Raw genomic sequence first — 25,280 nt, forward strand, 5'->3', positions numbered from 1 at the left:
GGGTCCTTCCGCCGGCCCGGGCCCGTCTCGAACCCGGTGGGACGGAGGTGCCGGGTGCCGGCCGGGATCGGTTCCGCCCTTCCCGAGGCCCCGTTTAGTCGCTCCCGCTGCTCCGAGCCGCGCCTCCGGGAGGCTCCCGGGCTCGTCGGGGCCGGGGAGCAGCGAGTCAGGAAAGCACTGTGGCCGCCATGACACTTTGTCCTTCACAGTTCCTCTCATCCCTAGGGGAACCCCCGGGCCACACACCCCACCTCCAGGGTACTGCTTCCCGCAGGCTCCACGGAGGAGCTGCCGGTGCTGCAATTCTCGAGGCTTCACACCACGAGGGAGCTCTGGAAGCTCCCCCGCCTGGGCTCGGCGCTGCCCGCACCCAACACGGCGGCCTCGGTACCGGGCGCGCCTCGCTCCGCCGGCCTCGTGCCCTTATCAAAGATGGCGGCCGCCCCCGCCAGGTGCCTGCTGCCCCGATCAAAGATGGCGGCGGGCGGCTTCAGGGCCGGCGGCGCCTGCCCGGCTCCAAGATGGCGCGCGGTCACGTGACGGGGGTGTGGGCCGCGTCCCGGCGGAAGCGTGAGGGACCGAGCAGGGAACGGCGGCTGGCGGCGGCGGGAGCGGGGCTGGCGCCGCAGGAGCAGACGTGCCGCAGAGCGGGGGACACGGCTGTCACCACGGAGTCCGCCAGCAGCAACACCGCGGCGGCCACCGCCGCTTCGCGGGCCGCGGGCGCCGGGGACCAGGCAAGCTCGCTGCCCCCGCCCAGGATGCAGCGCAGGAAGGTGAGCGCGGCCGGGAAACGGGGGAGGCGGCCAGCGGGGAGACCGGCGAGCTCGGGCCGCTGCTTTCTACCCTTCCCCAGCCCCTCCGCTCCTTCTCCCGGCTCCAAAACTGGGGGGAAAATAGCGGCCTTGAGCCCCCAGCGCCCGCCTCCCGCGCTCTCTGATTGGCTGGAGCACTAGCAGGCCGCGCGCTGATTGGCTGCTGTGCCTGTCACTCATCACCCACAACGGCTACCGTTTCCCCTCCCCCGCGCCGGCAGCGGGGCCCGCCCCTTGCCGTTTCCGATTGAACACGCCCTCGGAGAGCTGGCCGTCTATTGGGCGGGTCTGCATGCCGGGCTGGCCGCTGATTGGCTACTGCTGCTGTCCATCTCCACCCCCAACGGTCACCTCCCCGCGCGAGCCTTGTTTCTCCCTTCCCCCACCGCGCCGCGGCCCCCCCAGGTTGGCGTTGCCGTGGGAGCAAGCCTCGCGCTGATTTGCTGCCGTTCGCTGTCAATCACGCGCGGTGGGGGCCCGCCTTTTTTATCCTCGAGCTGCCATTGGTGGAGCATCTTTTCGGCCCCGCCCACGCACGCTGTGATTGGCTGCGGCCCGCGCGGCTCCGCTGGGTGCAAAACAAAGCGGCGCGGGCGCCAGCGGCGCGAGGCGCCCCCCCCCCCTTCCCCTCATGGCGGCTGCGCCCCCCCAGTTCCCCTCACGGCCGCCGCCATCGCCGGCCCCTCACGGCCCTGCCCGCCCCGGGCTCCCGCAGCCTCCCACCGGCACCTGCCGCCACCCTCAGACCCCCGGTGTCCCCTCACGGTGTTACCGTTCAAGCGCACCTGGAAATTAGGCACAAACCTGGAATGGTGGGGGGAGCAAAATTAAAGGGTTTCGGTTGGAGTGTGAGCGGTTTAACGATGAGAAATGAAGTGAAATGATGTGATAGTGTTAAATAACGGTGGTAACGGAAAGGAGAAAAAATCGTAATTGCTGATGCCTGACCCCCTTCCAGATTGCTTTGGGATAATTCTGATATAATTCTGCTAATTCCTGCAGTTTGTGTCCTGGGAGTGACACCCTGTGCTGGGATATCCCTTTGGCCATGAGGGATCACCTGGCCTGTTTGCTTTGGAAACTCCTCACTGGCAGAGCAGCAGACACAAATAGAAAGAGAAAAAAGAGTCCTTGGTTTAGGATAAAGCACATAAACCCTCACAGCGCAGCTGAAGCGGCTGGGGGGCCGCGGGCAGTGCCAAATATTGACTCGTTTATGGCGGGTTTTAGCCCCGGTGCTGACGTGCGGTGTGTGCCGTTGCAGAGGAACGCGGGCAGCAGCTCGGACGGCACGGAGGACTCGGATTTCTCCACGGACCCCGAGCACACGGACAGCTCCGAGAGCGACGGCACCTCCCGGCGCTCCGCCCGCGTCACCCGCTCCTCCGCCCGCCTCAGCCAGAGCTCCCAGGGTACGCAGGGCTGCTCCGCAAACCGGGGAGCTTCCTCTTTCACCGGGGAGAGGTTCTGCTTTAACCGGGGAAAGGTTCTACTTTAACCTTCTTTAATTGGGGAAAGGCTCCTCTTTAAACCAGGGAAAGGTTCTTCTTTAACCGGGGAGAGGTTCTGCTTTAAACCGGGGAGAGGTTCTACTTTAACCGGGGAGAGGTTCTACTTCAACTGGGGAAAGGTTCCTCTTTAAACCACTGAAAGGTTCTTCTTTAACTGGGAAAAGGCTTCTCTTTAAACCAGGGAAAGGTTCTTCTTTAACCGGGGAAAGGCTTCTCTTTAAACCAGGGAGAGGTTCTTCTTTCACCGGGGAAAGGTTCTTCTTTAAACCGGGGAAAGGTTCCTCTTTAACTGGGGAAAGGCTTCTCTTTAAACCAGGGAAAGGTTCTTCTTTAAACCAGGGGAAGGGCTCCCCCTTAAACTGGGGAAAGGCTTCCCCTTAAACCAGGGAAAGGTTCTTCTTTAACTGGGGAAAGGTTCTTCTTTAAACCAGGGGAAGGGCTCCTCCTTAAACTGGGGAAAGGCTTTTCCTTAAACTGGGGAAAGGCTCCTCCTTAAACCAGGGCAAGGTTCTTCTTTAACTGGAGAAAGGCTCCCTCTTAAACTGGGGAAAGGCTATTCTTTAAACCAGGGAAAGGCTCCTCCTCAAACTGAGGAAAGGCTTTTCCTTAAACTGGGGAAAGGCTCCTCTTTAAACCAGAGAAAGGCTCTTCTTTAAACCAGAGAAAGGTTCTTCTTTAAACCAGGGGAAGGGCTCCTCTTAAACCAGGGAAAGGCTCCTCTTTAACTGGGGAAAGGCTCCTCTTTAAACCAGAGAAAGGTTCTTCTTTAAACCAGGGCAAGGCTCCTCTTTAACCAGGGAAAGGTTCTTCTTTAAACCAGGGAAAGGCTCTTCTTTAAGCCAGGGAAAGGTTCTTTAAACCAGGGAAAGGCTCCTCCTCAAACTGGGGCAAGGCTTTTCCTTAAACCAGGGTAAGGCTCTTCTTTGAACCAGGGAAAAGCTTCTCCTTAAACCAGGGCAAGGCTCCTCTTTAAACCAGGGAAAGGTTCTTCCTTAAGCCGGGGAAAGGTTCTTTCTCAAACCCAGGAAAAGTTCTTCTTTAAACTGGGGAAAGTCTCCTTAAATCGTGGAAAGGATCTTCCTCAAACCAGGGCAAGGATCTTCCTCAAACCAGGGCAAGGCTCTTCCTCAATCCAGGGCAAGGCTCTTCCTCAATCCAGGAAAAGTCTTTCCTTAAACCAAAACCAGGCTCTTCCTTAAACTGGGGCAAGGCTCCTCCTTAAACCAGGGCAAGGATCTTCCTCAAACTGGGCAAAGGCTCTTGCAGCCCCACAGAGTCCCAGGTGCAGCTCCACAGCACAGGCAATCCCGCTGTTCCCAGGGGTTCTTATCTAAACACTGATGGCTCTTATCTAAACTGAGGGATCTTTGCTTCTCCAGATAGGAGCTGGGCGCTAATTAGGGGTTAATTAAGTTGTTAAACCTGGGGAAAGCTGGTGGCACTCCAGATTGCTCCAAGTGTGCTGAGGTTTTATCAGGCAAGGCCAGGGCATGGTGGCATGGGCAGGACAGAGGCACGGGGCGTCGGTCAGCGTGGGGCAGGGGGACTGTGGGTGCCGTGGTGTGACTGTGTCCTCATGGTGACTGGGGTGTCCCCGTGGTGTGACCGGGGTGTCCTCATGGTGTAACTGGGGTGTCCCTGTGGTGTGACTGTGGTGTCCCCATGGTGTGACCATGGTCCCCGCGGTGTCCCCATGGTGTGACCGTGGTTCCCATGGTGTCCCTGCGGTGTCCCCATGGTATCCCCATGGTGTGACTGTGGTCCCTGCGGTGTCCCCATGGTGTGACTGTGGTGTCCCTGTGGTTCCTGTGGTGTGACTGTGGTGTCCCCATGGTTCCTGTGGTGTCCTTATGGTGTCCCCCCAGTGTGACTGTGTGGTTCCTGTGGTGTGACTGTGGTGTCCCCATGGTTCCTGTGGTGTCCTCATGGTGTGACTGTGTCCTCATAGTGACTGGGGTGTCCTCATGGTGTAACTGGGGTGTCCTCATGGTGACTGGGGTGTCCCCGTAGTGTGACCATGGTGTCCCCATGGTATGACTGTGGTGTCCCTGTGGTTCCTGTGGTGTGACTGTGGTGTCCCCACGGTGTGACCGTGGTTCCCGTGGTGTCCCCGTGGTGTCCCCGCGCTGTCCCCGGTGTAACGCTGCGCTCCCCCGGAGCAGACTCCAGCCCGGTGCGGAACCCGCCGGCGTTCGGGCCGGACGAGCCGGTGTACTCCACGCGGAGGGTGACCCGCAGCCAGCAGCAGCCAGCTCCTGTCACCCCCAAGAAGTACCCGCTGCGACAGACGCGCTCCTCGGGCTCCGAGACCGAGCAGGCCGTGGACTTCTCGGACAGAGGTACCCGCAGGGGCTGGGAGGGCTGGATTAGTGCCCACGGGGGCAGGGAATGCTCTGGTGGTACCTGCAGGGGCAGGGAATGCTGCATTGGAGCCCGCAGGGGCAGGGAATGCTGCATTGGAGCCCGCAGGGGCAGGGAATGCTGCATTGCAGCCCACAGGGACAGGGAATGCTCCCTTGGTGCCCACAGGGACAGGGAATGCTCTGTTGGTGCCCACAGGGACAGGGAATGCTCTGTTGGTGCCCACAGGGACAGGGAATGCTCTGTTGGTGCCCACAGGGACAGGGAATGCTCTGTTGGTGCCCACAGGGACAGGGAATGCTCTGTTGGTGCCCACAGGGACAGGGAATGCTCTGTTGGTGCCCACAGGGACAGGGAATGCTCTGTTGGTGCCCACAGGGACAGGGAATGCTCTGTTGGTGCCCACAGGGACAGGGAATGCTCCGTTGGTGCCCTCAGGGACAGGGAATGCTCCCTTGGTGCCCACAGGGGCAGGGAATGCTCCCTTGGTGCCCACAGGGGCAGGGAATGCTCTGTTGGTGCCCACAGGGACAGGGAATGCTCTGTTGGTGCCCTCAGGGACAGGGAACACTGCTCCAGGGTGGGAGAGGCTCTGTGCAGCCCCTGAGGCGTTTCTGGGAGCGTTTCTGGGAGCTCTCCCCTCAGCTGTGTCCCCTCTGCCCCTCCCCAGACACCAAAAACGCAGCGGACCACGACGAGTCCCCGCCCCGCACCCCCACGGGGAACGCGCCGTCCTCGGAGTCCGACATCGACATCTCCAGCCCCAACGTGTCCCACGACGAGAGCCTGGCCAAGGACATGTCCATGAAGGACTCGGGCAGCGACCTCTCCCACCGGCCCAAGCGCCGCCGCTTCCACGAGAGCTACAACTTCAACATGAAGTGTCCCACTCCTGGCTGCAACTCCCTGGGTAAGGCCGCACCTCGGCAGCGCTGCTCCGGGGCTGCGGCTTTGGTCGGTGTCAGTCCTGGAGACGGGCAGGGAACCAGGGGCAGGAGATTGATACCGACCAGAGCCGCGGTGTCCCCGCGGTGTCCCCGTGGTGTCCCCGTGGTGTCCCCGCGCTGTCCCCGGTGTAACGCTGCGCTCCCCCGGAGCAGACTCCAGCCCGGTGCGGAACCCGCCGGCGTTCGGGCCGGACGAGCCGGGGTACTCCACGCGGAGGGTGACACGCAGCAAGCAGCAGCCACAGAGGTACCCGCAGGGGCTGGGAGGGCTGGATTAGTGCCCACGGGGGCAGGGAATGCTCTGGTGGTACCTGCAGGGGCAGGGAATGCTGCATTGGAGCCCGCAGGGGCAGGGAATGCTGCATTGCAGCCCACAGGGACAGGGAATGCTCCCTTGGTGCCCACAGGGGCAGGGAATGCTCCCTTGGTGCCCACAGGGGCAGGGAATGCTCCCTTGGTGCCCACAGGGACAGGGAATGCTCTGTTGGTGCCCACAGGGACAGGGAATGCTCCGTTGGTGCCCTCAGGGACAGGGAATGCTCCCTTGGTGCCCACAGGGGCAGGGAATGCTCCCTTGGTGCCCTCAGGGACAGGGAATGCTCCCTTGGTGCCCACAGGGGCAGGGAATGCTCCCTTGGTGCCCACAGGGGCAGGGAATGCTCTGTTGGTGCCCACAGGGACAGGGAATGCTCTGTTGGTGCCCTCAGGGACAGGGAACACTGCTCCAGGGTGGGAGAGGCTCTGTGCAGCCCCTGAGGCGTTTCTGGGAGCGTTTCTGGGAGCTCTCCCCTCAGCTGTGTCCCCTCTGCCCCTCCCCAGACACCAAAAACGCAGCGGACCACGACGAGTCCCCGCCCCGCACCCCCACGGGGAACGCGCCGTCCTCGGAGTCCGACATCGACATCTCCAGCCCCAACGTGTCCCACGACGAGAGCCTGGCCAAGGACATGTCCATGAAGGACTCGGGCAGCGACCTCTCCCACCGGCCCAAGCGCCGCCGCTTCCACGAGAGCTACAACTTCAACATGAAGTGTCCCACTCCTGGCTGCAACTCCCTGGGTAAGGCCGCACCTCGGCAGCGCTGCTCCGGGGCTGCGGCTTTGGTCGGTGTCAGTCCTGGAGACGGGCAGGGAACCAGGGGCAGGATCAGGATTAGGAGATTGATGCTTTGGTCGGTGTCAGTCCTGGAGACGGGCAGGAACCAGGGGCGGGAGGTTGCTGCTTTGGTCAGTATCAATCTCCTGCCCCTGGTTCCTGCCCGTCTCCAGGACTGACACCGACCAAAGCAGCAATCTCCTGACCCTGATTCCCTGCCCGTCTCCAGGACTGACACCGACCAAAGCAGCAATCTCCTGACCCTGATTCCCTGCCCGTCTCCAGGACTGACACCGACCAAAGCAGCAATCTCCTGACCCTGATTCCCTGCCCGTCTCCAGGACTGACACCGACCAAAGCAGCAATCTCCTGACCCTGATTCCCTGCCCGTCTCCAGGACTGACACCGACCAAAGCAGCAATCTCCTGACCCTGATTCCCTGCCCGTCTCCAGGACTGACACCGACCAAAGCAGCAATCTCCTGACCCTGATTCCCTGCCCGTCTCCAGGACTGACACCGACCAAAGCAGCAATCTCCTGACCCTGATTCCCTGCCCGTCTCCAGGACTGACACCGACCAAAGCAGCAATCTCCTGACCCTGATTCCCTGCCCGTCTCCAGGACTGACACCGACCAAAGCAGCAATCTCCTGACCCTGATTCCCTGCCCGTCTCCAGGACTGACACCGACCAAAGCAGCAATCCTGAAAACGGGCAGGGAATCAGGGTCAGGAGATTGCTGCTTTGGTCGATGTCAGTCCTGGAAACAGACAGGAACCAGGGGCAGCAGATTGATACTGACCAAAGCAGCAATCCTGGAAATGGGCAGGGAATCGGGGTCAGGAGATTGCTGCTTTGGTTGGTGTCACTTCTGAAAATGGGCAGGAACCAGGGGCAGGAGATTGATGCTTTGGTTGGTGTCACTCCTGGAAATGGGCAGGAAATCAGGATTAGGAGATTGATGCTTTGGTCGGTGTCAGTCCTAGAAACGGGCAGGAACCAGGGTCAGGAGATTGATACTGACCAAAGCAGCAGTCCTGGAAATGGGCAGGGAATGGGGGTCAGGAGATTGCTGCTTTGGTCGGTGTCAGTCCTAGAAACGGGCAGGAACCAGGGTCAGGAGATTGATACTGACCAAAGCAGCAGTCCTGGAAATGGGCAGGGAATGGGGGTCAGGAGATTGCTGCTTTGGTCGGGGTCAGTCCTAGAAACGGGCAGGAACCAGGGTCAGGAGATTGATGCTTTGGTCTCTGTCACTCCTGGAAACGGGCAGGGAATCAGGGGCAGGAGATTGACACCGACCAGAGCAGCAGTCCTGAGAATGGGCAGGGAACCGGGGTTAGGAGATTGATGCTTTGGTCTGTCTCACTCCTGAAAACGGGCAGGAATCAGGGGCAGGAGATTGATACCGACCAGAGCAGCACTCCTGAGAATGGACAGGGAATCAGGGTCAGGAGATTGATGCTTTGGTCTCTGTCACTCCTGGAAATGGCAGGAACCAGGGTCGGGAGATTGACACCGACCAAAGCAGCAATCCTGAAAACGGGCAGGGATTCAGGGTCAGGAGATTGACACCGACCAGAGCAGCAGTCCTGGAAACGGGCAGGAATCAGGGGCAGGAGATTGCTGCATTGGTCTCTGTCACTCCTGGAAACGGGCAGGAATCAGGGTCAGGAATGCCAAGGAGCAGGTCTGGAGAAGGGATGTGAAGCATAAATACAGGGATGTTGTTCCTGGAGGTGTTTTCTGTTTTGGAGGGTGATTGGTCACTGTCACTCCTGAAAACGGGCAGGAATCAGGGTCAGGAATGCCAAGGAGCAGGTCTGGAGAAGGGATGTGAAGCATAAATACAGGGATGTTGTTCCTGGAGGTGTTTTCTGTTTTGGAGGGTGACAGGATGAGGGACCAGATAGGAGGGTGAGCACAGGTGTGGGAGGAGAAGCCTCAGGTTTGTGGGCAGGGCACTGGTTTTTGCCAGAAACAAGATTTCAGTGCCAAATTATTGCACTCCCATCCCTGGCTGCTTTGGCTTAGTGTCAGAAAGGTTTTCCTTCCTTTTTAAACAGGAAGTTTCCTCCTCCTATCCCCCGTCAGTGATCCTGTGAGGGATCTGCCCATGTGGGAGACTTCCTCCATCCCTTTGGGATCATTTGTCACAAGCTTTGTTGTTTTGCTGACCCCTTGCAGGACACCTGACCGGGAAGCACGAGCGCCACTTCTCCATCTCGGGGTGCCCTCTCTACCACAACCTCTCAGCAGATGAGTGCAAGGTAAACGTGGATGGTTTTGCCTTTGATTTCTCCTCCTTTGGGATTTTTAGGGTGAAATGTTGATCCTCGTGATCTGGGAGCAGCAAACAGTTCACACCCTCGTGCTGCTGTGCTTGCCTGTGAGGCAGCAGCATTTGTGTGTCACCCCTGGAGGGGCAGGGGGTGACAGGAGGTGGCTGCAGCCCTGACAGGTGAATTTTGGCCCCCAGGTGCGGGCACAGAGCCGGGACAAGCAGATTGAGGAGCGGATGTTGGCCCACAGGCAGGATGACAACAACAGGCACGCCACCAGGCACCAGGTGAGGGCCTGGGCTGGGGGCTGGGGGCCTGGGCTCCCTTCCCACATCCTGAGGAGCTGCTGGGGCAGTCCTGACCCTGCCCAGCTGCCATTCCAGAGGGAAAATTCCCTGGATCCCCTCAGTGAGGTTGGAGCAGGCAGGGAGAGCAGAGCTGTGTTCTCAGGATGATCCTTTCCCTGAGTTTGGATGTGCTGGACCAGGGAATTCCTGCAGAGCTGTAAACTGCAATTTCCCTCTGAGTAACCAGCAGAGAGCCAGAGCAGGGGAATGACATTTCCCAGTCCCTGAGTCAGCTGGGAGCTGTTCCCCAGCACGGAGCATTCCGTGGGGAGCTCACCCTGTCCTGTGGTGGGGAGGAAAATTTCCTGCTTTGCATTCCTGTGCTGCAGCTGCAGTGCCCTGTGATTAGCAGAGGATCTGGTTCTGACCTCGTGGAATGGCAGCCAGGGTGGAATTCTTCGGGGTGGGCAGGGAAGGGGGAGGTTTGGAGGGGCTGGAGCCTCTCAAGGCCCCACCTGGGGTTTCTTTCAGGCCCCCACAGAGAGGCAGCTGCGCTACAAAGAGAAGGTGGCTGAGCTCAGGAAGAAGAGGAACTCGGGGCTCAGCAAGGAGCAGAAGGAGAAATACATGGTAAAAGCAGGAATTCCATCCTTTCACTCCCCCTGGGATGCAGTTTGGCTCTCCCAGTCATCCTGCAGCACTCCCAGCTAGAAAATCTGCAGGATGCAGCAGCTCAGCAGCCAAAGTTGCTGTGCTGTGGTTTTGCAGGAGCACAGGCAGACCTATGGCAACACCAGGGAGCCTCTCCTGGAGAACCTGACCAGCGAGTACGACCTGGAGCTGTTCCGCAGGGCCCAGGCCCGCGCCTCCGAGGACCTGGTGAGACCCTGCCCCAGGCACAGCTCTGGGGCCTGGCAGGCAGCACGGGGAGCCAGCCGGGCTGGGGGTGAGTGCTGGAGCTGAGCTCTGCGCTCAGGAATGTGTGGTGACATTCCAGGGGTGCTCCCAGGGGACAGTGGCAGCTTCAGCCTCCCTGCTGAGGGCTGGTGACAACAAAAGCCGCCTCAGCCTGTGACTGAGCTCATGGGCTGGTGTTGCTGAGGCTCCTGAGGAGCTTCCCAAAGCCACATCACATTCCAGAGAGGGATCAAAAGATCCTTTGATGCTTTCCTGGGACAGTTGGGGTGCCTGGGGCAGAGCCCTGGGCGGTGTCACAGAGCCACAGGATGGACTGGGCTGGAAAAGCCTCTGAGATCATCGAGTGCCACCCGTGACCTGACACCACCTTGCCACCAAGTGCCACATCCACCTCCAGGGACAGTGACACTTCCCTGGGCAGCCCCTTCCAGTTCCCAATCCCTCTTTCTGGGAAGAAATTCCTCCTGATGTGCAGCCTGGCACAGCTGCCCTGGCACAGCCTGGGGCCGTGTCCTCCTGTCCTGTTGTTCCCTGGGAGCAGAGCCTGGCCCTGCCCTGGCTGCACCCTCCTGCTGGGGTTATGGAGAGCCAGCAGATCTCCCCTGATCCTTTTCTCCAGGATAAACACCCCCAGCTCCCTCAGCTGCTCTCACAGTACCTGTGTCCTCTCCCTGGGATCAGGAAAGGAGCAGGGAGTGTCGAGGAGCTGTAGGAATTTAACAAAACACGAATTCAGTAAACTTAAAACAGATCTCCTCCAGGAAAACAAATCCCAATTCCCCTCCTGCTGCTTTGAGTTCACTTTTTGGCTAACCCTGCTTTCCCCCGGGGGGGCAGGAGAAGCTGAGGCTGCAGGGGCAGATCACCGAGGGCAGCAACATGATCAAGACCATCGCGTTCGGGCGCTACGAGCTGGACACGTGGTACCACTCGCCCTACCCCGAGGAGTACGCGCGCCTCGGGCGCCTCTACATGTGCGAGTTCTGCCTCAAGTACATGAAGAGCCAGACCATCCTGCGCAGGCACATGGTGAGGGCTGGGGCAGGGAACGGCTCATTCCCACTGGGAATGCTGCTGGGGGGTCAGGGAGGGCTCAGTCCTGATGGGGGGCTGCTGTGGGATCAGGGAGGGCTCATTCCTGCTGGGAATGCTGCTGGGGGGTCAGGGAATGGCTCAGTCCTGATGGGGGGCTGCTGTGGGGTCAGGGAGGGCTCAGTCCTGCTGGGAATGCTGCTGTGGGGTCAGGGAATGGCTCAGTCCTGCTGGGAATGCTGGTGTGGGACCAGGGAACAGCTCATTCCCACTGGGAATGCTGCTGGGGGGTCAGGGAATGGCTCAGTCCTGCTGGGAATGCTGCTGGGGGGTCAGGGAATGGCTCAGTCCTGCTGGGAATGCTGGTGTGAGGTCAGGGAGAGCTCAGTCCTGATGGGAATGCTGGTGTGAGGTCAGGGAGAGCTCAGTCCTACTGGGAATGCTGCTGTGGGACCAGAGAACAGCTCAGTCCTGCTGGGAATGCTGCTGGGGGGTCAGGGAATGGCTCAGTCCTGCTGGGAATGCTGCTGTGGGGTCAGGGAGGGCTCATTCCTACTGGGAATGCTGCTGTGGGATCAGGGAATGGCTCAGTCCTACTGGGAATGCTGCTGGGGGGTCAGGGAGGGCTCAGTCCTGCTGGGAATGCTGCTGTGGGACCAGGGAACAGCACATTCCCACTGGGAATGCTGCTGTGGGGTCAGGGAATGGCTCAGTCCTGCTGGGAATGCTGCTGTGGGTCCAGGGAACAGCTCAGTCCTGCTGGGAATGCTGCTGTGAATTCCTGCAGGGAATGGCCCGGCCAGGCTCAGCCCGTGCACATGGCAGTGCCTGACACCAGGCTGGCGGGGCTGGGTTGCAGTGGCAGGCCAGGCTGCAGCTCCCTGTCACCCTGCAGCAGCTGCTGTCCCCAGGCCAGCGGTGACAGCCCCAATTCTGTCCCTGTCCCAGGCCAAGTGTGTCTGGAAGCATCCCCCGGGGGACGAGATCTACCGCAAGGGCTCCATCTCTGTCTTCGAGGTGGATGGCAAGAAGAACAAGGTGAGTGGGACCTGCTGGCCCTGCAGGCAGTCCAGGTGGCCCTGCAGGCAGCCCAGGTGGCCCTGCAGGCAGCCCAGGTGGTCCTGCAGACAGCCCAGGTGGCCCTGCAGACAGCCCAGGTGGCCCTGCTGGCCCTGCTCCCAGAGGGGCTGCTGCAGCCTGGCCGTTCCTGCAGTTTTGCTGCTGCTCCTGTGCTGCTCCTGCAGCTCCCTCTGTGTCTCACCCAGCAGAGGTGAGGGGCAGCATCCAGGCTCTTCCACTTCCATCACCAATGGAATTGTTTCCTGGCCCAGCTGCTCTTGTTTCCCCATCATTTCTCAGATGATTCTGAGGAGTTTTTGTCCTTTCCCAGGTGGTTTTGCCCACGTTTGGGGTATCCCACTGGAGTAAACACCTGCATCTCTTTTCTGTGCCCAGATCTACTGTCAGAACCTGTGTCTGCTGGCAAAGCTTTTCCTGGACCACAAAACCCTTTATTATGATGTGGAACCCTTCCTTTTCTACGTCATGACAGAGGCTGACAACACTGGCTGCCACCTGATCGGGTACTTCTCCAAGGTCAGTGGAAAACACTCATCCCCCACCTCACTAAAATGGGATTTAGGGCCCCCTCAGCAGCACTGAATCCCTTTTGCAGTCTCAGGGTTTGCTGCTTTTGGGAGCAGATGAAAGTCCAAGGCTGAGCTGCAGGGGTTGTTGTGTTTGCTGAGGGATTGCAGGTGCTGTGCTGCTCCATCTTTCCTCATTCCCAGCAAAAACCAAACCAGCTCCAAGGAACTGTAGTTCCCAGGAAGCAGAGTGGTGTCTTCATGAGGGAGAAAGAAACTGGGAAGGAATGTGGAGAAAAATACATTAAAATAAATATTAATCACCATGATTTTTTTTTATATAAAACAAAACAGCTAAAGGAATAAAAATCCTGAGCTCTGCCCTTCCTCTCTGCTCTTGTTTCCAGGAGAAGAATTCCTTCCTGAACTACAACGTGTCCTGCATCCTGACCATGCCCCAGTACATGAGACAAGGCTATGGCAAAATGCTCATTGACTTCAGTGAGTGTGGGGGGAAATTCCAGGGACAAATTCCTCCAGCTCCACCAGGAAATCTCCCCTGGCTGCTGCTGCTGGAGCAGCTTCCACCCTGCTTCACTTCTGAGTCGTTTAAATATGGTTATTTTTATATTTTTTAGGCTATTTGCTGTCTAAAGTAGAAGAGAAAGTTGGCTCCCCAGAGCGTCCCCTGTCTGACCTGGGCCTGATCAGCTACAGGAGCTACTGGAAGGAAGTTCTGCTGCGGTACCTGCACAACTTCCAGGGCAAGGAGATCTCCATCAAAGGTCAGGGGGAGCTTTGGGAACACCCCCGTGCCCCTCAGGCCTGCCTCACCCACCCAAGTGTTTGTGGAGCACTGAGTTTCATGGGATGTTCCTGTGGTTGGGAATGGCTCCTTCCCAGCCCTGCCAGCAGCAGAGATGGGCCATGTGCAGCACTTTGGTAGGATTAATTGGCTTCTTGATGAAAAAAACTGCAATTTTAAAAAGATTCAGCAAAAAACTTCATCCAGCTGTGTATTAGAATGTTTATTTTAACAACACAAAAAAAAAATGGCTCCAGCGGCCAATATTGTGAATATTTGGCCTTTTTTTGATGGCATTTCTCTGTTGGTGGCACCTGGGAGGACATGGAGTTTCCTGGGGATATGAGGTACCCTGCCAAAGCAGGATTGCACCTTCTCTCAGGGGATTTGTTACAGATCCCAAACCCAGCACCCCCAAACCCTGCCATCCTGGCTGTGCCTGCTCAGTCCCACATTCCTGAGGGAATTCCACCGAGCTGCTGCTGGCCCAGGGTCTGGGGCTGTGTCAGAGGCTCTGGGTGGGCTCTGATTGCAGAGATCAGCCAGGAGACTGCTGTGAACCCCGTGGACATCGTGAGCACCCTGCAGGCCCTGCAGATGCTCAAGTACTGGAAGGGCAAACACCTGGTCCTCAAGAGACAGGTGAGCCTGGGTTTCCTGGGGCACCTCCCTTCGCCTCCTCCTTCCCTTGCTGGAACCAGGGCTCCCCCAGGAGACTGCTGTGAACCCCGTGGACATCGTGAGCACCCTGCAGGCCCTGCAGATGCTCAAGTACTGGAAGGGCAAACACCTGGTCCTCAAGAGACAGGTGAGCCTGGGTTTCCTGGGGCACCTCCCTTCGCCTCCTCCTTCCCTTGCTGGAACCAGGGCTCCTTGGGTTCTGCATTCCTCCTTTCCCTTGCTGGAACCAGGGCTCCCTGGGTTCTCCATCCCTCCTTCTCCTTGCTGGAACCATGGCTCCCTGGGTTCTCCTCCTTTTCCTTACTGGAATCAGGGCTCCTTGGGTTCTGCATTGCTCCTTTCCCTTACTGGAATCAGGGCTCCTTGGGTTCTGCATTGCTCCTTTCCCTTACTGGAATCAGGGCTCCTTGGGTTCTGCATTGCTCCTTTCCCTTACTGGAATCAGGGCTCCTTGGGTTCTCCATTGCTCCTTTCCCTTACTGGAATCAGGGCTCCTTGGGTTCTCCATTGCTCCTTTCCCTTACTGGAATCAGGGCTCCTTGGGTTCTGCATTGCTCCTTTCCCTTACTGGAATCAGGGCTCCTTGGGTTCTCCTCCTTTTCCTTACTGGAATCAGGGCTCCTTGGGTTCTCCATTCCTCCTTCTCCTTGCTGGAACCAGGGCGCCTTGGGTTTTCCTCCTTCCCTTGCTGGAACCAGGGTTCCTTCGGTTCTCCTCCTTTCCCTTGCTGGAATTAGGGCTTCCATGGATTCTCCATCCCTCCTTTTCCTTGCTGGAACCAGGGCTCCCTTGGCTTCTCCTCCTTTTCCTTACTGGAATCAGGGCTCCTTGGGTTCTCCATTCCTCCTTCTCCTTGCTGGAACCAGGGCTCCTTGGGTTCTCCATCCCTCCTTCTCCTTGCTGGAACCAGGGCTCCTTGGGTTCTCCATCCCTCCTTCTCCTTGCTGGAACCATGGCTCCTTGGGTTCTCCATTCCTCCTTCTCCTTGCTGGAATCAGGGCTCCCTGGGTTCTCCATCCCTCCTTCCCTTGATGGAATCAGGGCTTCCATGGACTCTCCATTCCTCCTTCTCCTTGCTGGAATCAGGGCTCCTTGGGTTCTGCATTGCTCCTTTCCCTTACTGGAATCAGGGCTCCTTGGGTTCTCCTCCTTTTCCTTACTGGAATCAGGGCTCCTTGGGTTCTCCATTCCTCCTTCTCCTTGCTGGAACCAGGGCTCCTTGGGTTCTCCATCCCTCCTTCTCCTTGCTGGAACCAGGGCTCCTTGGGTTCTCCATCCCTCCTTCTCCTTGCTGGAACCATGGCTCCTTGGGTTCTCCATTCCTCCTTCTCCTTGCTGGAATCAGGGCTCCCTGGGTTCTCCATCCCTCCTTCCCTTGATGGAATCAGGGCTTCCATGGACTCTCCATTCCTCCTTCTCCTTGCTGGAATCAGGGCTCCTTGGGTTCTGCATTGCTCCTTTCCCTTACTGGAATCAGGGCTCCTTGGGTTCTCCATTCCTCCTTTCCCTTGCTGGAACCAGGGCTCCCTGGGTTCTGCATTCCTCCTTTCCCTTGCTGGAACCAGGGCTCCTTGGGTTCTCCATCCCTCCTTTCCCTTGCTGGAATCAGGGCTCCTTGGCTTCTCTCCTTCCCTTGCTGGAACCAGGGCTCCTTGGGTTCTCCATCCCTCTTTCTCCTTGCTTGGAACCAGGGCTCCCTGGGTTCTCCATCCCTCCTTCTCCTTGCTGGAACCAGGGCTCCTTGGGTTCTCCTCCTTTTCCTTACTGGAACCAGGGCTCCTTGGGTTCTCCTCCTTTCCCTTGCTGGAATCAGGGCTCCTTGGGTTCTCCATTCCTCCTTCTCCTTGCTGGAACCAGGGCTCCCTGGGTTCTCCATTCCTCCTTCTCCTTGCTGGAACCAGGGCTCCTTGGGTTTTCCTCCTTCCCTTGCTGGAACCAGGGTTCCTTCGGTTCTCCTCCTTTCCCTTGCTGGAATTAGGGCTTCCATGGATTCTCCATCCCTCCTTTTCCTTGCTGGAATCAGGGCTCCCTTGGGTTCTCCATTGCTCCTTGCTGGAATCAGGGCTTCCCTGTCTTCTCCAGCCTGCTCGTCTCATCTCCAAGTGAAACAGGAGTGGGAATCTGACCTCATTCTTCAGCAGGGCAGGAATGAGCCCTGCAGGACGCCCCAAAATCCCACCCTGAGCATCCCTGGGAGGGGTATCCAAACTCCCCTGGAGCTCTGGCAGCCTGGGGGCCCTGCCCATTCCCTGTTCCAGTGCCCACCACCCTCTGGATGAGGAACTTTTCCCTAAAACCCAACCCAAACCTCCCTGACCTCCTGATGGAGCCCTGCATGGCTCCTGCCTGTTCCCTCCCTGACACATCCCTGGGTGGGGGGGTTTGAACCCCAAACCTTCTCCCTTCCCTGGGGGGGCCCTTTGGAGCTGGATTGAAGGGCTTCTGGAAAGCTGCATGGAGGAGAAATTGTTCTTTTGGGGTAACTTTGGTGTTACTGTGCTGTTACTGTGCTGATATTTGGTCTTGTTTTGGTGTTACTCTGCTGTTATTTTGGTGTTATTCTGCTGTTGCTTTGGTGTTACTCTGGTGCCGTTTTGGCCTTGTTTTGGTGTTACTCTGGTGTTGCTTTGGTGTTACTCTGGTGCCGTTTTGGCCTTGTTTTGGTGTTACTCTGGTGTTGCTTTGGTGTTACTCTGGTGCCGTTTTGGCCTTGTTTTGGTGTTACTCTGGTGTTGCTTTGGTGTTACTCTGGTGCCGTTTGGTCTTGTTTTGGTGTAACTCTGCTGTTCCTGTGCCGATCCTTTGAGGCATTAATGGCTGAGCCCCCACCCCTGCGTGGCACTGTCCCAGGGCTGATTCCCCACCAGGACCCCCCGACCCTGAGCTGTCCCTCCCTGCTCTCCCCAGGACCTGATCGATGAGTGGATCGCCAAGGAGGCCAAGAGGTCCAACAGCAACAAGACCATGGATCCCAGCTGCCTGAAGTGGACCCCTCCCAAGGGCACCTAAGTGTCCCCAGCAGAGCAGGGCCGCAGGGATGCGTGTGCTGCCGTGGTGGCTGGCTGCTGCAGTGTCCCCAGGACGGGTCACCCCTCTCCATTCCTCCTTCTCCTTGCTGGAATCAGGGCTCCCTGGGTTCTCCATCCCTCCTTCCCTTGATGGAATCAGGGCTTCCATGGACTCTCCATTCCTCCTTCTCCTTGCTGGAATCAGGGCTCCTTGGGTTCTGCATTGCTCCTTTCCCTTACTGGAATCAGGGCTCCTTGGGTTCTCCATTCCTCCTTTCCCTTGCTGGAATCAGGGCTCCTTGGCTTCTCTCCTTCCCTTGCTGGAATTAGGGCTTCCATGGATTCTCCATCCCTCCTTTTCCTTGCTGGAACCAGGGCTCCCTTGGCTTCTCCTCCTTTTCCTTACTGGAATCAGGGCTCCCTTGGGTTCTCCTCCTTTTCCTTACTGGAATCAGGGCTTCCATGGATTCACCATTCTTCCTTCCCTTGCTGGAGTCAGGGCTTCGATAGATTCTCCATCCCTCCTTTCCCTTGCTGGAACCAGGGCTCCTTGGGTTCTCCTCCTTCCCTTGCTGGAATCAGGGTTCCTTCGGTTCTCCTCCTTCCCTTGCTGGAATTAGGGCTTCCATGGATTCTCCATCCCTCCTTTTCCTTGCTGGAATCAGGGCTCCCTTGGGTTCTCCATTGCTCCTTGCTGGAATCAGGGCTTCCCTGTCTTCTCCAGCCTGCTCGTCTCATCTCCAAGTGAAACAGGAGTGGGAATCTGACCTCATTCTTCAGCAGGGCAGGAATGAGCCCTGCAGGACACCCCAAAGTCCCACCCTGAGCATCCCTGGGAGGGGTATCCAAACTCCCCTGGAGCTCTGGCAGCCTGGGGGCCCTGCCCATTCCCTGTTCCAGTGCCCACCACCCTCTGGATGAGGAACTTTTCCCTAAAACCCAACCCAAACCTCCCTGACCTCCTGATGGAGCCCTGCATGGCTCCTGCCTGTTCCCTCCCTGACACATCCCTGGGTGGGGGGGTTTGAACCCCAAACCTTCTCCCTTCCCTGGGGGGGCCCTTTGGAGCTGGATTGAAGGGCTTCTGGAAAGCTGCATGGAGGAGAAATTGTTCTTTTGGGGTAACTTTGGTGTTACTGTGCTGTTACTGTGCTGATATTTGGTCTTGTTTTGGTGTTACTCTGCTGTTATTTTGGTGTTATTCTGCTGTTGCTTTGGTGTTACTCTGGTGCCGTTTTGGTCTTGTTTTGGTGTTACTCTGCTGTTATTTTGGTGTTATTCTGCTGTTGCTTTGGTGTTACTCTGGTGCCGTTTTGGCCTTGTTTTGGTGTAACTCTGCTGTTTCCTTACTGGAATCAGGGCTCCCTTGGGTTCTCCTCCTTTTCCTTACTGGAATCAGGGCTTCCATGGATTCACCATTCTTCCTTCCCTTGCTGGAGTCAGGGCTTCGATAGATTCTCCATCCCTCCTTTCCCTTGCTGGAACCAGGGCTCCTTGGGTTCTCCTCCTTCCCTTGCTGGAATCAGGGTTCCTTCGGTTCTCCTCCTTCCCTTGCTGGAATTAGGGCTTCCATGGATTCTCCATCCCTCCTTTTCCTTACTGGAATCAGGGCTCCCTTGGCTTCTCCTCCTTTTCCTTACTGGAATCAGGGCTCCCTTGGGTTCTCCTTTGCTCCTTTTCCTTGCTGGAATCAGGGCTTCCCTGTCTTCTCCAGCCTGCTCGTCTCATCTCCAAGTGAAACAGGAGTGGGAATCTGACCTCATTCTTCAGCAGGGCAGGAATGAGCCCTGCAGGACACCCCAAAGTCCCACCCTGAGCATCCCTGGGAGGGGTATCCAAACTCCCCTGGAGCTCTGGCAGCCTGGGGGCCCTGCCCATTCCCTGTTCCAGTGCCCACCACCCTCTGGATGAGGAACTTTTCCCTAAAACCCAACCCAAACCTCCCTGACCTCCTGATGGAGCCCTGCATGGCTCCTGCCTGTTCCCTCCCTGACACATCCCTGGGTGGGGGGGTTTGAACCCCAAACCTTCTCCCTTCCCTGGGGGGCCCTTTGGAACTGGATTGAAGGGCTTCTGGAAAGCTGCATGGAGGAGAAATTGTTCTTTTGGGGTAACTTTGGTGTTACTGTGCTGTTACTGTGCTGATATTTGGTCTTGTTTTGGTGTTACTCTGCTGGTACTCTGGTGTTGCTTTGGTGTTCCTCTGGTGCCGTTTTGGCCTTGTTTTGGTGTAACTCTGCTGTTATTTTGGTGCTGTTTCGGTCTTGTTTTGGTGTTACTCTGCTGGTACTCTGGTGTTGCTTTGGTGTTCCTCTGGTGCCGTTTTGGCCTTGTTTTGGTGTAACTCTGCTGTTATTTTGGTGTTTCTCTGCTGGTACTCTGGTGTTGCTTTGGTGTTACTCTGGTGCCGTTTTGGCCTTGTTTTGGTGTTACTCTGGTGTTGCTTTGCTGTTACTCTGGTGCTGTTTTGGTGTTACTCTGCTGTTGCTTTGGTGTTACTCTGGTGCCGTTTTGGTCTTGTTTTGTTGTTACTCTGGTGTTACTCTAGTGCCGTTTTGGCCTTGTTTTGGTGTTACTCTGGTGTTGCTTTGCTGTTACTCTGGTGCCGTTTTGGCCTTGTTTTGGTGTAACTCTGCTGTTCCTGTGCCGTTCCTGTGCCAATCCTTTGAGGCATTAATGGCTGAGCCCCCACCCCTGCGTGGCACTGTCCCAGGGCTGATTCCCCACCAGGACCCCCCGACCCTGAGCTGTCCCTCCCTGCTCTCCCCAGGACCTGATCGATGAGTGGATCGCCAAGGAGGCCAAGAGGTCCAACAGCAACAAGACCATGGATCCCAGCTGCCTGAAGTGGACCCCTCCCAAGGGCACCTAAGTGTCCCCAGCAGAGCAGGGCCGCAGGGATGCGTGTGCTGCCGTGGTGGCTGGCTGCTGCAGTGTCCCCAGGACGGGTCACCCCCGTGTCCCTGTGTCCCCCCGGTTCTGAGGAACTCGCGTGGTCCGGCCTCAGTGAGGCCGCGAGGACTGGAAGAGGCTGGGAGCCCCAGGAAGCTGAGGAGCTCTGACTGCTGGGCCTGTCCCTGTCCCTGCTGTCCTGCTCCGTCCCTCTGTCCCTCCTGCAGCTTCCCTGGCTGCTGGGCTCACCCCTGGCTCTTGGACAGTGCTGGAAATGCTTCTGTGGGGCAGCCCTGCGGTGACTTGGGGCTGCTCCTGTCCCATTCTGTCTGAAATAGCTTTAGTGGGGTCATTGCCCCTCTCCCAGCAGTTTTCCCTAGGATCCAGCAGATCTTCACTTAGTTCCTGTTGTACAGCCAGAATTGCACCTCCTGCACCTGAGGGAGTCACTGGGTGTTGCTGTCACCCCCTCCTGGAGCCACCACAGCCCTGCTGGAAGCACCTCTGGAGTAGAATTCCCATTTTTCCTGGTGTGTATCTTGTGGAATTGCTGAGTTCCTGTACATAAACCACCTGCTGAGTGTATTCCCCTGGAAATGTTTTTCCCAGAGCAGCCTTCCTGGAATTGCAGGTCCCTTTTTATTGGGAGTTTTTTTCCCTCTCCAGGCTGAAGGAATCCAAACTTTGGCCTTTTCCAAAGAGCCACAGGAACTCCCAGCACCAATTCCAGGAGCTGTTGGGCTGCTGTGCTCCAGGGAGGGATGGATTCCCTGGCAGAGCAAAAAAATAGCTTTGATTCCTCCCTCCCATCAGCAGAAATATCCCAGAATGGCCTCCCAGTAAAACCACTGTCCTCATGCCACCCATCCCTGTGTGGCTCCAGTGTCACTGGCAGAGGGGACAGCCCTGGGAAGGGGCTGAATTCCCTGATCCCAGTGCTGAATTCCCTGGTCCCAGTGCTGGTTTCAGTGATCCCAGTGCTGGTTTCAGTGATCCCAGTGCTGATTTCAGTGATCCCAGTGCTGATTCCTCCATCCCAGTGCTGATTTCAGTGATCCCAGTGCTGATTTCAGTGATCCCAGTGCTGATTCCTCCATCCCAGTGCTGATTTTGCTGATTTCCTCCATCCCAGTGCTGATTTCAGTGATCCCAGTGCTGATTCCTCCATCCCAGTGCTGATTTCCTCCATCCCAGTGCTGATTTTGCTGATTTCCTCCATCCCAGTGCTGATTTCAGTGATCCCAGTGCTGATTTCAGTGATCCCAGTGCTGATTCCTCCATCCCAGTGCTGATTTCCTCCATCCCAGTGCTGATTTCCTCCATCCCAGTGCTGATTCCTCCATCCCAGTGCTGATTTCCTCCATCCCAGTGCTGATTTCAGTGATCCCAGTGCTGATTCCTCCATCCCAGTGATTCCTCACAGAACAGGCTGTGAAATGAAGCACTCCTTGGCCGGTGGGAGCCATTCCCATTAACCACTGCCCCATCCTGACTGGAAAACTTCCCTCCTGCTTCCCTGCCTTTCTCCTGGACCCCGCCAGCCCCTGGCTGCTGGCTGTGGCCCTCGTGGGCATTAGTGACTCTGCTGTCCCTGTCCCCAGCTCAGATTCCCAGGAATGTCCCGGGCAGGGGGGAGGCCGTGCTGCTCCTGTACCCACTCCTCAATAAAAGCATGTTCCTGCTCCGGCCGTGTTCCTGCTTCCCCTGCAGCCCCCGGAGCAGCAGCTGCTCCCCCGTGTCCCCGGGGCTGCTCTGAGACCCCCGGGGCTGCTCTGAGACCCCCGGGGCTGCTCTGAGACCCCCCCGGGGCTGCTCTGAACCCCCCCGGGGCTGCTCTGAGACCCCCGGGGCTGCTCTGAACCCCCCCGGGGCTGCTCTGAGACCCCTGGGGCTGCTCTGAGACCCCCGGGGCTGCTCTGACCCCCCCAGGCCTGGGGGCTTTGGGATTGGGGCTGGAGCAGCCTCGGGGTTGAGTCTTTTCCCAGATATCCAGCTCTGGAGTGTTGCAGTGCTTTGAGACTTTTCCATGAAGGAATTCTCCCTGATACCTCCCCTGGCACCTGAGGCTGTTCTTGGGACCAGAGGAATTTTCCCCACAGGGAATTTTCCCCTTTTTCCATGAAGGAATTCTCCCTGATACCTCCCCTGGCACCTGAGGCTGTTCTTGGGACCAGAGGAGTTTTCCCCACACTGAGGGAAAGCTGCTGAAGGAAAATTCCCTGAGATCTCCCTGGATTTCCAGGAGCTGCTCGGTGGCTCCTGATCCTTCTCCCCCTGGAATTCCTGCTGGCTTCTCCCTTTTGCTGGGGTGCTTTGGGGCAGGATGTGGTGGGGAGCAGGGGCTGATATTCCCAAAAGGAACCGGGGGAAGCAGGAAGAACCGGGAGCTAAATCCATGCAGTGACTTCAGCTGTTCCTATTGTCACCCTCAGCCCTTGGGGACAATCCCTGTGCCCCCAGCCCCCCCCCTCCATCCCAAACCCACGGAAAGAGCTGGAACAGCCTCTCCTGGCCAGGGAAGAGCAGCTCTATTCCTGGGATCATCCCCTGTCATTATCTCAGCCTTTCCTGCCCTCCCCAGCCCGGCCCACGCTGCCCCGAAACCGCCAGAGAGGTGCACGAGAGAAAAAAACGGGAGCCAGGAGAGGGAAAAGAAAACATCCCCAGGAAACCACGGATCCCAAAGGCTCCTGCGGCTTTCCTGCAGCTCAGCTCAGCCCCCGGCGGGCCCTGGCACCGCCCCGCAGTGCCCGGGGAGCCAGAACCTTCCCGGGTGGAGCCGGATTTGGGATCACAGCTCGTGGGTTTGGGGTGCAGGGATCCTAAATCCCGGCCGTGGGCAGGACGCCTTCCAGCATCCCAGGCTGCTCCAAGCCCCGTCCTTGGGCACTTCCAGGGATGGAGCACTCCTGTTTTATCTGGAAAACCCATTCCAGCCCCTCATCCCCGCCTGCTGCTCCCAGTTCTCCCAGTTTGGGCGCATCCTTTCCTGAGCAGGGCGCTGGGAGAGCAGGCTTCTCCCAGCCTGAGCCCGGAGCAGCTGGGAAGGAGCAGGATCCCAGCAAAATCCGGGATTTTGGGCAATTCCAGCGAGTTCCTCATGAGCCAAACTCCCCGGGAAGTCCCGGGAAGTGTCAGTGAGGGGAAAAAAACCTTCCCGAGGTTTTCCAGCAGGACTGGGACGCCGGGAAGGGCAGCAGAGGGTGCTGCTTCCCCGGGCAAAGGCAGGGAACTCCGGCAGCTCGGGGTGCCTTTTGCGGGAATTTATCCCTGATTTCTGGGCAAAAAGAGAGGGATATTGGGAACGGGGGAAGGACACGGGGAGAGGGACAATCGCTGAGCTGTGCTGGGGGTGTTTGAGCCATTCCCGGGGTGTTGGTGAGGAATCAGAGGATCATCAGGGAATCATCACGGGATCATCAGGGGATCATCAGGGGATCACCTGGTGATCCTGAGGGGGTTCCCAAAACCCCGATCCCAATAACCGCTCCAAGGTTCCGGGATCATCGGGAAAGGCTCCTCTGCACGGAGCCCTGGAGTTGTTTGGGCAGAGCTTGGACACTGGGATTCTCCAGGGCAGCTCCGCCTGCGGATCCGGCTGGATCAGGAAGTTTTCCTGGTGATTCACCGGGAGCTGCTGCTCCCTGTGAGTCACTGCAGAGGGGGAGGGAGGGAGGGAGGGATCCAGGGATGGATGGATGGAGGATGGAGGATGGATGGAGGATGGAGGATGGATGGAGGATGGAGGATGGATGGAGGATGGAGGATGGATGGAGGATGGAGGATGGATGGAGGATGGAGGATGGATGGAGGATGGAGGATGGATGGAGGATGGAGGATGGATGGAGGATGGAGGATGGATGGAGGATGGAGGATGGATGGAGGATGGAGGATGGATGGAGGATGGAGGATGGATGGAGGATGGAGGATGGATGGAGGATGGAGGATGGATGGAGGATGGAGGATGGATGGAGGATGGAGGATGGATGGAGGATGGAGGATGGATGGAGGATGGAGGATGGATGGAGGATGGAGGATGGATGGAGGATGGAGGATGGATGGAGGATGGAGGATGGATGGAGGATGGAGGATGGATGGAGGATGGAGGATGGATGGAGGATGGAGGATGGATGGAGGATGGATGGATGGATGGAGAAAGGGATGAATTCTTGGATGGATCCTCATTCCAAACTGAAAACGGGAATTGCTGCTGTGGCTCCATCCCAGTGGGAGAAGAAAGAAATAAGAATTTGCAGAAAAAGAGCCTCAGGATGAGATTTTTCCACCAAAAAAGGTGTTTGGCTGCCCAGCGCTCTCGCAGGGCTCTCTCCTTTTCCTGACATCCCCAGGAATTCCCCGCAGGCACTGCAGGGATTCTGGGGCTCGGGGCACGGAGGATCTTTCCCGGAACGTTCCTCCTGCCGGTTCCCGCGGAGCGGAGCCCGGAGCCGCCCCGGCCGGGCTCCAGCCCCGTCCCTCTGTAATTACCGGGTATTTTTGGCGTCCCTTCCTCTCGCTGTTCCGGGCCCGCAGCCCCCGCAGGGTGAGCCGGGGAAGGTGCCGGGCTCGGGAAGCAGCAAATCCCGGCTTCCAAAGGGCCGGGAGGAGCGGGAGCCGCCTCTGGAGCACAATTCCCAGCGCAGCTGCTTCCAGTTACGGCCCCGGCACATGAAAGGGGCGCGGGTTTAAATTTAGCAGGGCAGGAAAAAGGAAAATCCTTTTATCCTCCTGCTGCTCATCCCGGCTCCAAATCCATCCCGGGAGCCACCGGGGAACCGCAATTCCCGCTGGGATGGGGCTGCGGAGCCACGGCCGGGATGGGCTGGGCGGGACAGGGACAGAGGGACAGCGACAGACCGACACGGGACACAGGGACACGGACATGGCGACATTGGTACAGGGACACAGGGACAGAGGGACACGGCAGGGACACGGACACAGGGACAGAGGGACACGGGAACAGGGACACGGGACACAGGGACACACGGACAGAGGGACACGGGGACAGGGACACACGGACACACGGACACAGGGACACGGACACAAAGTTTTGCTGCACTG

The 25,280-nt window shown here is 58.0% G+C and overlaps 1 protein-coding gene across 1 annotated transcript; it reads left to right on the forward strand.

The window, feature by feature from the left end:
* Window positions 1-530: 530 nt before the first annotated feature.
* On the forward strand, window positions 531-21,901 carry KAT7 (lysine acetyltransferase 7). Its single transcript, XM_041426459.1, has 16 exons — window positions 531-776; window positions 2,080-2,227; window positions 4,489-4,665; window positions 5,358-5,597; window positions 8,916-8,998; window positions 9,208-9,297; window positions 9,829-9,927; window positions 10,066-10,176; window positions 11,053-11,244; window positions 12,196-12,285; window positions 12,703-12,843; window positions 13,241-13,334; window positions 13,472-13,618; window positions 14,174-14,280; window positions 17,227-17,409; window positions 20,281-21,901. Exons 1-15 carry the CDS (start codon window positions 762-764, stop codon window positions 17,326-17,328), a joined length of 1,836 nt encoding a protein of 611 aa, XP_041282393.1. The 5' UTR covers window positions 531-761; the 3' UTR covers window positions 17,329-17,409; window positions 20,281-21,901.
* Window positions 21,902-25,280: the final 3,379 nt, after the last annotated feature.

This window comes from Onychostruthus taczanowskii, unplaced genomic scaffold, assembly GCF_017590055.1.
Source record: "Onychostruthus taczanowskii isolate IOZ18803 unplaced genomic scaffold, ASM1759005v1 scaffold91, whole genome shotgun sequence".
Classification (NCBI taxonomy): Eukaryota; Metazoa; Chordata; class Aves; order Passeriformes; family Passeridae; genus Onychostruthus; species Onychostruthus taczanowskii.